Source organism: Talpa occidentalis, unplaced genomic scaffold, assembly GCF_014898055.3.
Source record: "Talpa occidentalis isolate TD23 unplaced genomic scaffold, MPIMG_talOcc4v2.1 talOcc4.12, whole genome shotgun sequence".
In the NCBI taxonomy this organism is placed as follows: Eukaryota; Metazoa; Chordata; class Mammalia; order Eulipotyphla; family Talpidae; genus Talpa; species Talpa occidentalis.
The window spans coordinates 85,951,333-85,965,284 of record NW_023601212.1 but is presented as its reverse complement, the minus strand read 5'-3'; the positions used below and the strand labels follow the sequence as shown (position 1 = coordinate 85,965,284).

Genomic DNA, 13,952 nt, shown 5'->3' with positions numbered 1-13,952 from the left:
CTGGGAATGTAGGCTAATTTTCAACTGTAAACATAAGGAATGTCAAACTAAGGAGTTTTAGTCCTATAGGCAGTAGGGATTGAGCAATGCTAGAGCCATTGGCAACCTGCTGAAAGTCAGGAGTGAGTTCAAGGGATAACAACTCTAAAGGTTCTATTTCTTGGGTGATGATGCCAAAAGACACACAGCAAGAGGAGACCCCAACCTTTTTACCTTTGTTTCCTTCAGGCCTGTGACCCTGGGCTGACTCGGATATGTGACCAGAATATTTATCTAAGTGGCCAATGTTACCTCTTTCGCGAGAATCTGAGGGATCCTGTGCTGCGGGGGACCCCTGGATATCAGGGTAAAGAACAGGGGACCCAGTGGGTAAAATACCTCCAAGTGGTTGCCTATACGCAGGAACTAGCATGGGCGGCCACACCAGAGACATGTCACTAAAGTCCCTTTGTGTCTGACCCCTGCAGAATGTATCAAGGGCAACGTAGACCTGGTGTTTCTGTTTGATGGCTCACGCAGCTTGCAGAAAGATGAATTTCAGAAAATTCTGGACTTCATGAAGGATGTGATGAGGAAATTTGCCAATTCTTCCTACCAGGTAAATATATTAGGATTTTGGGTATAAGCTTATCTAAACTAGCAGTATAAAGAGAAATTTTGGTATGCAGTATCTCCATAACTTATGGCAATGACTCTAACTGTACCTCTGGAAGGGACAAGAACCAGAGAGAGGAAGCTTCTAGAATTCTCAATTCTTTTTTTTTTTTTTTTTTTTTGGTGCTCTCGTTTCCTCCTCCTCCTTTCCCTCTGTAGATGGCTCCCTCCAGCTTGTGTGGATACCTGGGCCTGTGGAAAACTCTGAAGTTCATATTTTTTAAAAATTTACTTATTTATGCATACAAGAGCTGGGGAACAGGCCAAAGATGCAAGGGGTGAGAGGATTCACCAGAGACAGAGTGGGGAACAGAATAGGCAGATTGACTAAAACACACTACTGAGGGGAGCAGCAGGCAAGACAGAAGAGGTCTGCTGCACCATATGGGTTGCTCCCTGGCCAGCTGGGGATCAAACTCGTGCTGCAGAGGCTGCGGATTGCTTCGTATTGTGGTGCTTAACCCCTTGCGCCACCAGGGAGGCCCCTGAAGTTCATATTTAAAGTTTTTTTTCCTTTCTCTCAGCCAATCTCTCCCTCTGCAAAGTCCAAATTCTCAGAGAGGGAATTCTGACTGGCCTGCCCTCAGTTAGGTAGTCATCCTTGGCCTAGCCAACAGAACCTGGTTAGCAAAGTTACTCAGCAAAAAATATGGGTCCTGGTCAGGTAGGCAGACCCAGAGAACAGGAGCTCAGCAGATAGCACCACCTGAGGAAGGAGGGGTTTATTTAATTTTATTTGTTCTTGTTGATATATTGCCTCATTTTCAAAAAACTTATTTGAGGCAGGAATGAGCAGTGGGGAGGCTGAGGTCCTTCCCACTGAAATTTTGATATGGGATAAGAAGTAATGATTAGAATGAATATGTAGGAAATGATAGATAACATCATCTCATTCCTTCTCTTTCTAGTTTGCTGCAGTTCAGTTTTCTACAACCCAACGAACAGAGTTTAACTTCTTGGACTATGTTAAACGGAAGGATCCTGATACTCTGCTAGCCAATGTAAAGCACATGGCCCAATTAACCAATACCTTTGGGGCCATCAACTATGTCGCGTGAGTTCCCTTTGCTAGGAGAGAGCCTGTCAGCCTGTTTTTGTGAGCACTGGATTCTTGCAGTTGCAGGGAACAGGAACTGGATAAGTGGGCTCAGCACAGGGCAGTGGTTATTGTAAGAATTCAAGTGAAACAGTTTTATTACCATTTCTTTTCCCTGTGACAGAAGTTTATTTTACACTAGCTAGAACCACAAGAAACATTCTTTTTTTTTTTAAGATTTATTTTATTTTATTTATTTATACAAGCACTGGGTACAGTCAGAAGCGCAGGAGGGTGAGAGAATTCACCAGAGCCAGAGCAGGGAGCAGAACAGGCAGAAGGACCGAAGCACACTGCTGAGGGGAGCAGTGGGCGGCAGGAGAGGTCTGCGCGCCATGTGGGACCCTCCTCCGGTGGCCTGGGAGCAGCCGGGGATCCAACCGGCACTGCAGAGGCTGCGGGCAGCCTCACAACCCAGCGCTCAACCGCTGCGCCACCGGGGAGACCCAAGAAACATTCTTTTTTTAAAATTTTTAAAAAAAGTTTTATTTATTTATACATACAAGAACTGGGGTACAGACCAGAGGCGTGGGGGGTGAGAGGATTCACCAAAGACAGAGTGGGGAATGGAACAGGCAGATTGACCGAAATATACTGCTGAGGGGAGCAGAGGGCAAGACAGGAAAGGTCTGCTGCACCATGTGGGTCACCTCCCTGACCGGGGATTATACTCGTGCTGCAGTGGCTGCGTCTTAACCTCTTGCGCCACCAGGGAGGCCCCCACAAGGAACATTCTTGGGAGGATGCAGGGATATGCACAGACCCTTGGGACAGAAAATATTTGCAGGCCTCATGAACCAGGACTTAGAAAGTGACCATGAACCATGGCAGCCATAGTAAAGTCTCATCTAAGATGGCAGTTTTTGAAGTCAGTATATGAACAAAATTCTCAAGTAGTCCAAACTATCCTTGAAGAATTCCTTGGCTTGTTCATAAAATTCAACATATTCAAATTGTGCGCTGAAAACCAGCATATCCCGATGTCCTAAGTCTACCTCAGAACTTTGTCCCCCAGAACTGGATCAGATTGCTTTAAATTGAGGTCTAGATGACACTCATCTAAATGAGTGTCACAATATTATATATATTTCTTAAATATATATGATATTTATATATTATAAATATATATTTAAATATATTTTAATAATATATTTTAATTTAATATATTAATATATTTTTATATATAAATAATATATATTTAAGAAATATATTTAACATTTAAGAAATACTTACCCTTAACTATTAGATGGATATCGTGCATGAGAATTATATCTCCCCTCCCTTGCTGCCCCAGATATACTCTCAAATTGAGTGAAATGGCAGAAGGATCTCCTGCACTATGACACCTAATTTTTCTCCTCTTCTTCACCAAGTGTCTATAGTTGAATTTGCGTGTGAGTTAAATATGCATGTGATGCTTCTCCTCCAGACTCTCCGTGCGTGTTTCTGGCTCTTTTATTCTGGGGCTTACTTGATCTGTCATGTCCACTTCACTTTTCTCTCTCCAGACAGCTTCAGCGGGTGTACGGTCAAGTCATATCCGCTGAAAAAATGTCGCCTTTAGTTCCTTGTTTCATATAAACAACTCGAATTTCAGTCTCCAGGAGAGAAAATCTGATTGGCTGAACCCAGTTGAGCATCAAAGAGTCCACATAGCTATGTCCTGGGTCTACTTGATGACGCAGAGTCATATGCATGAACTGGGATTCTGGGGTCCCAGCTCTGTGGGAACAAAATATAGTAGTCATGGAAATGTATTTCATAAACACTTCTTGGTCACCTGACTGTGTACCAGGCCATGTTATAGGTTATGAGTTCACAATTTTTTTCTGTGAAGGGTCAGGTAGTAACTATTTTTGGTTTTTCTTTTTTGAACACATATGGTTCTGTTACATATTCTTTGTTTTTATAACCCTTCAAAAACAAAAATGTAAAACCTATTTTTAGTCCATGGAAAACAAGCCATGGGCTGGATTTGGCATGTAGGTGGTTGTCTGCCATGTTCTTGGTGCCGGGAATAGAGCCCTGAACTGAATCAAAGAAAAATCTCTGCCCTCTTGGAGCTTAATATTCTAGTAGGGAGAGAAATACAATAAACAGGATTAATAAGTTAAATAGACAATATGGCAGAAGATATGTGTTTTTTTGTTTTTTTTTTAAAGATTTATTTATTTATACAAGAACCGGGGTACAGGCCAGATGTGCGGGAGGGTGAGAGGATTCATCAAAGACAGAGCGGGGAACAGAACAGGCAGAATGACTGAAATACACTGCTGAGGGGAGCAGCGGTGGAAACAGGAGAGGTCTGCCACGCCATGTGGGACTCTTGCCGGCCGGCTGGGATCGAACCCGCCCCACAGAAGCTGCAGACAGCTTCACAGTGCAGTGCTCTACCGCCTGCGCCACCAGGAAGGCCCTAGAAGATAAGAGTTTTATAAAGAAAAATAAAGTGATATTTAAGAGGAAGATCAGGGAAGGTTATTACACTGGAGCAAAGACTTGTTGAGTGTGAGGATGTCAGCAGTATGGGTACCGGGGAGCAAGGAGTATGGCTGCCACCACAGAGGGAAGGGCAAACCCTCAGATGAGATCATCTTGTGATGTTCAAAGAAGATCCGGAGCCCCAGCATGACTGAAGAGAAATCAGTGAGACGGGGAAGCAGGACGTGAGTGCAGAGATCCTGGGTGTGTGAGCGAGCCAGGGGCTTGGAGGCTACAGTGAGGACTTCAACTTTTCCTCTGAGTAAGATAAGAGTCTTGGGAGGTTTTGAGCAGAAGAGGGACAATCTGATTTATGTTTTCAAAAGGACCCCTATGGCAGCAGGGCTGATATTACAGTGTGGAGGCAACGACGATGGAGGCAGGGAGGTCAGTTAGGAAGCTATTGAAAACTCCAGGTGAGAAACGATGGTGGCTCCAGCTAAGAAATCCATGAATGGCGCTCATGTTAGGCTACATCCGCGTGGGTGGGTGGGAGAAATATTTCATATCTGAGGTAGAACTAGAGGTCCTGAGGGGTGCTTGTGTCCTGCCTCGCAGGCCTATGTGGCAGTCTCCATTAGCTCTCCCGCCTTCCTCTTTACTCTCTCCTCCACCTCTCACTCCAGCCTCGCTGACTTCTTCCAGCTTCTGCTCCCATGACAGGTCATGTCATAGTCAGGGAGTGTGGGCTGGCTGCCCCGGGATGTGAGAGAAGGAAGGATGGAGCTATTGTCCCAGCACAAGTCGCAGGTGACAATCTTGCTTCAGAAGGAGGCCTTGGGCAGGGTGGGGATTTGGAGGCTTGGCCTGCCCAGGATTCAGTCCTCCCTTCTTTCTTCTGCTTCACAAGCACTGGGAACCTTCTCCACGTGAGGAGAGAGAGATACATGAACAAGTGGAGCATGGCCCTTTCCTTAAGGAATTAATAATTGGAGGGGAAAGGGAGACAAGCAATCCCTTCAGTTTCCTAGGATTTTTGTGGCAGAGATGGACAGGCATCTGGGGGAGGGGAGGGAGGCAGAGGAGGTGCCCATGAGCTTGCTCTGGCAAAGTGACACCAGTTTTCTTCAACCATGGAATCCATTTTTTCCATCGAAATCTTTTCTAGATTACCAGCATATGTAACTGATTTAAGGAATGTCAGAAGCCCAGAGGCTCCCCTCACCAGACCTCCCCTCCCTGCCCATGACTCTGGGACAACCTTCGTGCTGGGAGGTCCTGATGAGAAGCCGAAGGCTGGGAATGACTCTCCTGAGAGATGTGAGCAGGCCTCGAGCAGAACCAGCATGGCAGTGACTGAATGGACAGGGAGGGAGTGAGGACACCTCGCTTGATTTAGGGGAAGTCTCTCATGTTCCCCCTTTCCTTGGACACAGGACAGAGGTATTCCGGGAAGACCTAGGGGCCCGGCTGGATGCTACCAAAGTGCTCATCATCATCACTGATGGGGAAGCCACTGATCGTGGCAACATTGACAAGGCCAAAGACATCGTCCGCTACATCATTGGGGTATGAACACAAACCTCTGACTGCTTCGGTCTCTTCTTCCATCTCCTGTTCCTGAATCCACTGGCCTTTCTCCCTGAGGCTGGGTCTCATGAAATGATAGAAAACTGGTCTGCAGTTGAGATTCCAGCCCTTCGTTCTTCACCCCTCACAGGTTGGCAAGTACTTTCAGGCCCCGAGTAGTCAAGAGACACTCCACATTTTTGCTTCAAAACCTACATGGGAATTTGTAAAAATTCTGGACACATTTGAGAAACTTAAAGACTTGTTCACTGAGCTGCAAAAGAAGATCTATGCCATTGAAGGTGAGTGCAGACCTGGGGAGGGAGTTCCCAGCCAAGTTCATGGCAACTCTGTTGGGAGCCTGCTGCCCTGCAGGGAGCTGGGGTTTTTGGAGAGGACCTGTTTACTCTGCACACGGGAGTTCCAGGACGTTAGACGTTCTGCAAACAGAACTTCTTCAAGAAGTGACTCCTGTTCTCTGAGGGTGTACTGGCTTCTGCGCGTGTTCCCCACTAACCAGGAAAACTTGTTTCTGCAGTAACTTATTGATCGGTATAAGCATAACCATTACATGCTGTTTTCTTGTCCCTTTGTTCATATCTTTAATAAAAGTTTGGCCTGGGAGCGTGAAAGGCAGAGCTGCTCTGGATGGCTCTCCCCAACCTCCCTTTGCTGCAAGTGCATTTAGACTCAATCTTCATTAATAGCAGAGAACTTCAGCAGCTGTCCGAGGCATTGGACCAGAGACACGCTGAATAACAAATGCACATTCTGCTCATCTGCCACTGGGATAAGGGTGCTCCTTCCTGAAAAGCCTTCAAAGTCCAGCTTGTCCAGGCTGGGGCCCAGAACTGACCTGTTATCCTTCTGCTAACTACTGAGCCCTATTGAATGAATCCTTCCTCCCATTCATCGTGCTCATTTTCACTTATCCTCATCTCAAAATCATTTAAGATGGGCGAGGGGGCAGGGGCCGAGTGTGAGGAACCCACAGGCCCTCTTCCTTAGTCCAGAATGAGAGGTTGTATTGTAGTCACCAGATAGAGGACTGGGCTGTGGGTGGGTATTTCCTCAGGAAGCCTAGTCTGCTGAGTGGTACGTGATTCCCACCGGGAAGTCTCTTTTGCTAGGACTTGGCTTTGGTGTTCAGTCCCTTGAAATATTGTCTATATAATGGAATTAGGCAGAACTGCTCAAGAATCTACTCTGCCTGTAACTGTGTCCCTTGACCACATCACTTTCCCTTTCAGATGCTCAGTGTTGCTTTTAAGTGGGGATAATAGAGGCCTCCCTGGTGGCGCACGGGGTTAAGACACAACCTATGAAGCTATCCACAACCCCTGCAGCACAAGTTCGATCCCCAGACAGGGAGCTACCCACATGGCCCAGCAGACCTCTCCTGACTCCCCCACTGCTCCCCTCAGCAGTGTATTTCAGTCAATGTGACTGTTCTGTTCCCCACTCTGTCTGTGGTGAATCCTCTCACCCCCTGCACCTCTGGCCTGTACCCCAGTTCTTATATGCATAACTAATTAAATCTTTAAAAAAAATAAGTGGGAGGGCCTCCCCTGGTGGCGCAGAGGTTGAGCGCTGGGCTGCGAAGCTGCCCACAGGCTCTGCAGCACCGGTTTGATCCCCGGCCACCGGCAAGGGTCCCACATGGCGTGACAGACCTCTCCTGCCGTGCCCGCTGCTCCCCTCAGCAGTGTATTTCATCACTCTGCCTGTTCTGTTCCTGGCTCTGGCTCTGGTGAATTCTCTCACCCTCTCGTGCTTCTGACTGTACCCAGTGCTTGTATAAATAAATAAATAAATAAACAAACAAATAAATAAATAAATCTTTAAAAAAAATAAGTGGGAATAATAATACCAACCTCATGGGGTTGAAGATTTAACTCCTGCATTCATTTCCTAGGGCTGCTGTAACAAAGTACCCCAAACTGGCTGTCTTTAAGCAACAGAAATGTATTACCTTACCTTTTTGGAGGCTAGAAATCAGAAGTTGGGGTGGGATGGTGGGGTGAGCAGTAGGGCCCTGCCCTTTCTGACACTTCTAGGGGAGAATTCTTCCTGGCCTGGCCATCCTTAATGGCATTGTTCAGTCTCGTGGCCACATGGCCATCTCCAAGCTTTATAGAGGTGTGTCCAAATTTCCCCTTTGGGCCTCCCCTGGTGGCACGACGGTTGAGTACTGGGCTGCACGGTGGTTGAGCACTGGGCTGCAAAACTGCCGGCAGCCTCTGCAGCGCCTGTTCAAACCCCAGCCGCCGACAAGGGTCCCACGTGGCGTGCAGACCTCTCCTGCAGCACCCGCTGCTCCCCTCAGCAGTGTATTTCATCAGTCTGCCTGTTCTGTTCCCCACTCTGGCTCTGGTGAATTCTCTCACCCTCCTGCACTTCTGACTATACCCAGTGCTTGTATAAATAAATAAATCTTCAAAAAAAAATTTCCCCTTATAAGAATATCAGTCGCTTTGGATGGAGACCCACACTAATGCACTCATTTTAACCTGATTACCTCTGTGAAGACCCTATTTCCAAATCAGATTAAATTCTGAGTACTAGGGATAAGGTTTCATCATATCTTTTTCAGCGAATACAATTCTCTGAATTGTAAATGCTGAATTGTTGTAAACTGCTATAAATCGAGATTCTTATTATCTCTAGCCCTAATTCTCTATCCTGACCTGCCCTTATCATCCTTCAATCTTAGTCCCTTTGTCTGATTCGTTCTCTCTGAGCCTCAAGTCTGGGATAGATGCTCTCCCCATGTGAGGCAGCGACTCCGTTCTGTGTCACAGCGCCTGTCTACTTGATGTCTGTGTCCCACACTAAACTGTGAGGCCTGTCACAGCAATGCTCTGTCTGCTTTTCACCTTTGTATCTCTGACACCAAATATTTTGTTACACTGAATTCAGCGAAGGAACAAATCGTCGTAATTGCAGTGTTTCTTGAAAGCTTACACGGAATAGGCCCTTTATAAATTTTGTTCATAACTTTTAGCATTCTTGCAAGACCAATGGTATTGTTTTCGTGTTATTAATTCATGCACCATCCATGTCTCAGACACTGTGATAAAGATACTCAGATTTGCCAAGGTCAAGTTCAAGGTCAAGTTGGAGAAAGACAGTAAATAATTGTGATAATTTAAGATTGTGAGAAGTGCTATCAATAAGGTGAAGAGACAGGTTTAACTACAAGAAGTCACCTCATATGACTTTTTCATAATTGAGGTAAAATTCCCAAAATGACTTTTGACCTGAGACATGAATGATAAGAATCAAACAGCTATGTGAACACTGTGGACAAAGAATATTCCAGTCAGAGAGAATAGTTACAGAGGCCTAGACGTGGGGACAAGCTTGGCATGTTGGCAGGATGAGAGAATAGACAGTGTGGTGAGGAAGGGAGCGAGAAGGTTGGAGAGGTAGGTAGGTGGGCTTTTCCGGGCCCTCATGAGGAGTTTGCATTTCAGTCTAAAGAGCAATAGGACATGATGAAGGATTTTTAAGAGAGGCAAAGATGTGGTCTGATATGCATTGTATAAAGGTTACTCCTTGCTCTGGGAGGCGGTGGATAACAGTCATGGAAAGAAGCAGAATGACATCAAGGAGACCAAATTAACAAGCTACTGCATTAGTCAGGCAAGAGATGGGAATGGCTAGCCAGGAGGCCTTACAGCCTATTCAAGGTGCTATGTGCTTTGGAGTTAGAACCATCATGATTTGGTGATGTGTTGAGGACAGAGCTGGGGAAAGGGAAGAGTTAAGGTCAATTCCTGGGTTTTTAGCATGATTTTGTAGGTGAGTTGGGATACTAAGTAGGAACAGAAATCAAGAGTTGCGTGTCACACAGGCCAATTTGGAGTAACTGGATATCTAAATCTGGATCGGGGCCTCCCTGGTGGCACAGGGGGTTAAGTCTGAGCACTGGAAGCTATCCACAGCCACTGCAGCACCAGTTGAATTCCTGGCCAGGGAGCTGACCCACATGGTGCAGCAGACCTCTCCTGTCTTACCTGCTGCTGCCCTCAGCAGTGTATTTCAGTAGATCCGCCTGTTCTGCTCCCCACTCTGTCTCTGGAATCCTCTCACCCTGTACACCTCTGGCCTACACCCCAGTTTTCTATGCAAAAAATATATATATATCTGGGGCTGGTGGGGTTTTGCATGAAGTTTAGGGCGTAAGTCAGTCCCTGATCTGTCTGACTGAAGCTCATGCTCTCTGCCTTGCTCAGTCCTCGCACGAGTATTTCATGATAGCAACAGTGCTTGGCACGCTGAGACCCGCTCCTAGGGTCTCATCCCAGCACTCCTCTCTTCCTTGACCCTCAGGCACAAGCAAGCAGGTCCTGGCGTCCTTCAACATGGAGCTGTCCTCCAGCGGGATCAGTGCTGACCTCAGCGAGGTGAGCAGTGGCTGGCGCAGTGGTCTGAGGGACGGGTGGGGTAGGGGGATGCAGCTGACCACTGGTCTCCTTCCCCGAGCAGGGCCATGGTGTTGTGGGGGCAGTTGGAGCCAAGGACTGGGCCGGGGGCGTTATAGACTTAAAGGAGGATCTGCAGGATGCTGCATTTGTTGGGAATGAACCACTGACACCAGAAGTGAAAGAGGGATATTTGGGTGAGTGTTTCTCTGTTCTGCTGACTTCTTTTGGCCTCGGGGCCCAGAGAGTCATGCAGGCTGACTTTCCCAATACTAATGAAAGCAGTTAAACAACCCACATGAACAAATTCAGGGTATAAATATGGTTAGGGCTTTCTCAACTTCCCTTTAATAATCCTCCCCAGTGTGTTAATCTTGTTTTTAATTTCTATATTTTATCATGCTTGACATCTTGAAACCTTGCTAGTCCCGCAAACTGCCAGGGCTCATATTCCTCAGTCATTTCATCCAGGCAGTAACAGAGGGGTGAGGACCTTGCCCCAGGAGGCGTGATGTCTGAAGACAGCCCAAGGTGATATATTTAGGAATGACGTTTTTTCAAGTCTCCTACATTATCTTTAATATTCATGTAGATGTCACATTCTTCTTATTAACAGATTCCCATTTTATTTTATGAATTAAATAAGTATAGCCTCTCTTCTCACCCCTCAGGTAAACTCAGCCTCAGGAAGATGCACCATGCTTCCCCTGTGGCTCATGGCTGCTTTTTCTGGGTGGTGTATGTTGTCCACCTTTAGAGAAATGCACCCTTGAACCAAGATAGCAGCACTTGTGCCGCTCCTAGCACGCGGCTGCTGTGCTTAGAAGAAGGTCTCCTAGACATTTCAGTGCATTTTTGCTACTAAGCTGGTGTTCTGGGGCTTCTGCTGACTTTCCTCCTGCATTTGACCTTCTTCCAGCAGTTTGTTTTTCTGACTCCAGGTCCCTTGCTGTCTCTTCCCTCAGGTTACACGGTCGCCTGGCTGCCCTCTCGAAAATTCACATCACTGCTGGCAGCTGGAGCCCCCCGATACCAGCATGTGGGGCGGGTGCTGCTGTTCCAAAAGACTGAGAGCAAAGGAAACTGGAGCCAAATCCAGAAACTAGATGGGGTCCAGGTGAGCAGGACCCCAGGGGTGTCTGCAGATGAGGGCTGGTGTAAAATGCTGTGCTCCCCATTGCCTTCTGAACACGCATCCACTACTGCACAGGAGGCCCCGTGCCAACCACTGTTGCTCTAGTAACTCACCAAGCCCTCTGCCACACCAGTGTAGCATCTCCACCTGCCAGTGTAAGAAAGTGAACTTCAGAGAGCCCAACTTCTCTCTCTCTCTCTCTTTTTTTTTTTTTTTTTTTGGCTTAGAACTGGGGTGCAGGCCAGAGGTGCAGAGGGTGAGAGGATTCACCAGAGACAGAGTAGGGAGCAGAACAGGCAAAGATGTACTGAAATACACTGCTGAGGGGAGCAGTGGGCGAGGCAGGAGAGGTCTGCACCATGTGGGTAGCTCCCTGGCTGGGGATTAAACTCAGGCAGTAGTGGTGATAGCACTGAGATTTAACCCTGAGGCCACCCGGGAAGCCCAAGCCTAACTTCTCTTAACTTAGATGGACTCTAAGGGGGATCTGGGGCTTGAACCCTCATTTAAGGGACTGGAATAGGTGGATGTGGTATGGTTGAGGGGGAGGGGGATTCCTAGTCACAGGCTCTCCCGCTGACATCTTCCTTTCCCTACAGATTGGCTCTTATTTTGGTGGTGAGCTGTGTGCCATTGACATGGACCAAGATGGAGAGACAGAGCTACTGTTGATTGCAGCCCCCCTGTTCTATGGAGGCCAGAGAGGAGGCCGGGTGTTTATGTACCAGAGAAAAAAGGTGGGGACCAGGACACTGAGCTGAGGGAGTAAGAGAAATAGATTCACAGCTCACTCAGGGCCCCATTATTCTGAAAGGCTCTCCCTGTCTGATCATGTGTTAATCTGACCTTCAGAACAACAGATGAACAATAGCTAATGCTCAGGGGGTAGACTTCATGCAAGGCCCACTGCCAAGCCTTTTTCATCCTCACCATCACCTTCTTTTTTTTTTTTTTAATTTATTTATTTATACAAGCACTGGGTACAGTCAGAAGCACAGGAGGGTGAGAGAATTCACCAGAGCCAGAGGGGAGAGCAGAGCAGGCAGAGTGACGAAATATACTGCTGAGGGGAGCAGCAGGCGGCAGGAGAGGTCTGTCGGGCCATGTGGGACCCTCGCCCGTGGCCGGGGATGGAACTGGCGCAGCAGAGGCTGCAGCAGCTTCGCAGCCCAGCGCTCAATCACTGCACCACCAGGGGAGGCCCCACTCACCATCACCTTCTGAGAAATTGCCAGTTTTATTTTACAAATGGCAACACTGCACCTCCATTGACTAGGGAACTTTCCAGAACTTTCTTGATATACAGGTAGCAAGAGATGGAACTGGGACTTGAACCCGGGTTAGCCTAATGATGCTGTCCCAATTCTGTGCGGGGTCACACCCACCATGCCTTTAGTGTCCTTCACTGTGCACAAGGCTGCAGCTGGTGAAAGCTTGCTGAGTGATGAGGTGGCACCTGTCACCTTGCCTCTTCCTAGCTGGAGTTTGAAGAGGTCTCAGAACTGCAGGGGGATCCTGGCTACCCCCTGGGGCGATTTGGAGCGGCCATCACTGCCCTGAGCGACATCAATGGAGACGGGCTGGTGGACGTGGCTGTGGGAGCCCCGCTGGAGGAGCAGGGGGCTGTGTACATCTTCAACGGGCAGCAAGTGGGTCTGAACCCCCGGCCGAGCCAGGTGAGGTCCCCTGCCTGTCAATCAAACCCACTCCAGGCACCTGGAAGCCTCCAAGCCCAGACCTCCTACCTCCTACCCCCCACCCATCCTGACTTGTCCTGTCTGGCAGCCTGTCTTCTCCCTAGCTCAGCATAAATTTCTCTCTTGGTCTCAGCGGATAAAAGCGACCCAGGTGTTCCCAGGAATTCAATGGTTTGGACGCTCCATCCACGGGGTGAAGGACCTTGGAGGGGATGGCCTGGCAGAAGTGGCTATTGGGGCTGAGGGCCAGGTTATCGTGCTAAGGTAAGACAGAGCTCTCCTCTGAACAGTTACTATGTGCCGGGCATTGTGCTAAACGATTAGAGGTATTAGCTCATCAGGTCGCCACCCCAACTCTGTGAGGTGGGCTCTCTTTAGACAGTGTTTCCATCTTACTGCAGGTTAAACAGCTGCTAGTGACAGATCAGGACAGATCAGGATTCAAACCCAGGCCCTCCTGACATCAAAACTGCGGAGTAACATTAGGTGATGACTTAGAACCTGGTCACCTGAATTCAAGTCAGAGGACCTGAGTTACTGCCATGTATTTTTTGGGTCACTGAGCTCTCAGGACTTCAGCCTCTGCATCTTAGAAGTGGTGATAATGCTTCCCTACTTACCCTCATCTCAGAGTTATCAGAAGCGTTATAGAATAACATAGATTGGATAGGTACCTGTTATGTCTTAAATACTGAGTCAGGCACTGGGCACAGAGGTACAAAAAACTTAATAAAGAATTAGGCAAATTGATCTTTATAAATTGTGCGAAGTGTTATGAGGGAAATGAGCAGGGTACTGTGGAGATTGTAGCAGAAAAGGTGCTATAGACTGTGTGGGGCCTGGGTGCTACTTAAGGCAGTGATATTTGAGCTTCGACCTGAAAGGCGAGAATGAGAGAGACTTGTAGCAATCTGGGGTAAGAACTCTCAGTGTCGAAAGCCAAGGTGTGCCAT

General features: G+C 47.6%; 1 protein-coding gene across 1 annotated transcript in view; it reads left to right on the top strand.

Annotated features, from left to right (window-relative positions):
* The window catches only part of ITGAL (integrin subunit alpha L), a 71,240-nt gene that overhangs the window by 39,040 nt on the left and 18,248 nt on the right, over positions 1 to 13,952 (top strand). The window contains exons 6-16 of the mRNA XM_054693740.1: positions 229 to 346; positions 468 to 598; positions 1,563 to 1,708; positions 5,608 to 5,740; positions 5,892 to 6,042; positions 10,076 to 10,149; positions 10,232 to 10,364; positions 11,133 to 11,284; positions 11,902 to 12,039; positions 12,781 to 12,978; positions 13,133 to 13,263. Coding sequence (XP_054549715.1) covers positions 229 to 346; positions 468 to 598; positions 1,563 to 1,708; positions 5,608 to 5,740; positions 5,892 to 6,042; positions 10,076 to 10,149; positions 10,232 to 10,364; positions 11,133 to 11,284; positions 11,902 to 12,039; positions 12,781 to 12,978; positions 13,133 to 13,263 — 1,505 coding nt within the window. The remainder of the gene's footprint in view (positions 1 to 228; positions 347 to 467; positions 599 to 1,562; positions 1,709 to 5,607; positions 5,741 to 5,891; positions 6,043 to 10,075; positions 10,150 to 10,231; positions 10,365 to 11,132; positions 11,285 to 11,901; positions 12,040 to 12,780; positions 12,979 to 13,132; positions 13,264 to 13,952) is intronic.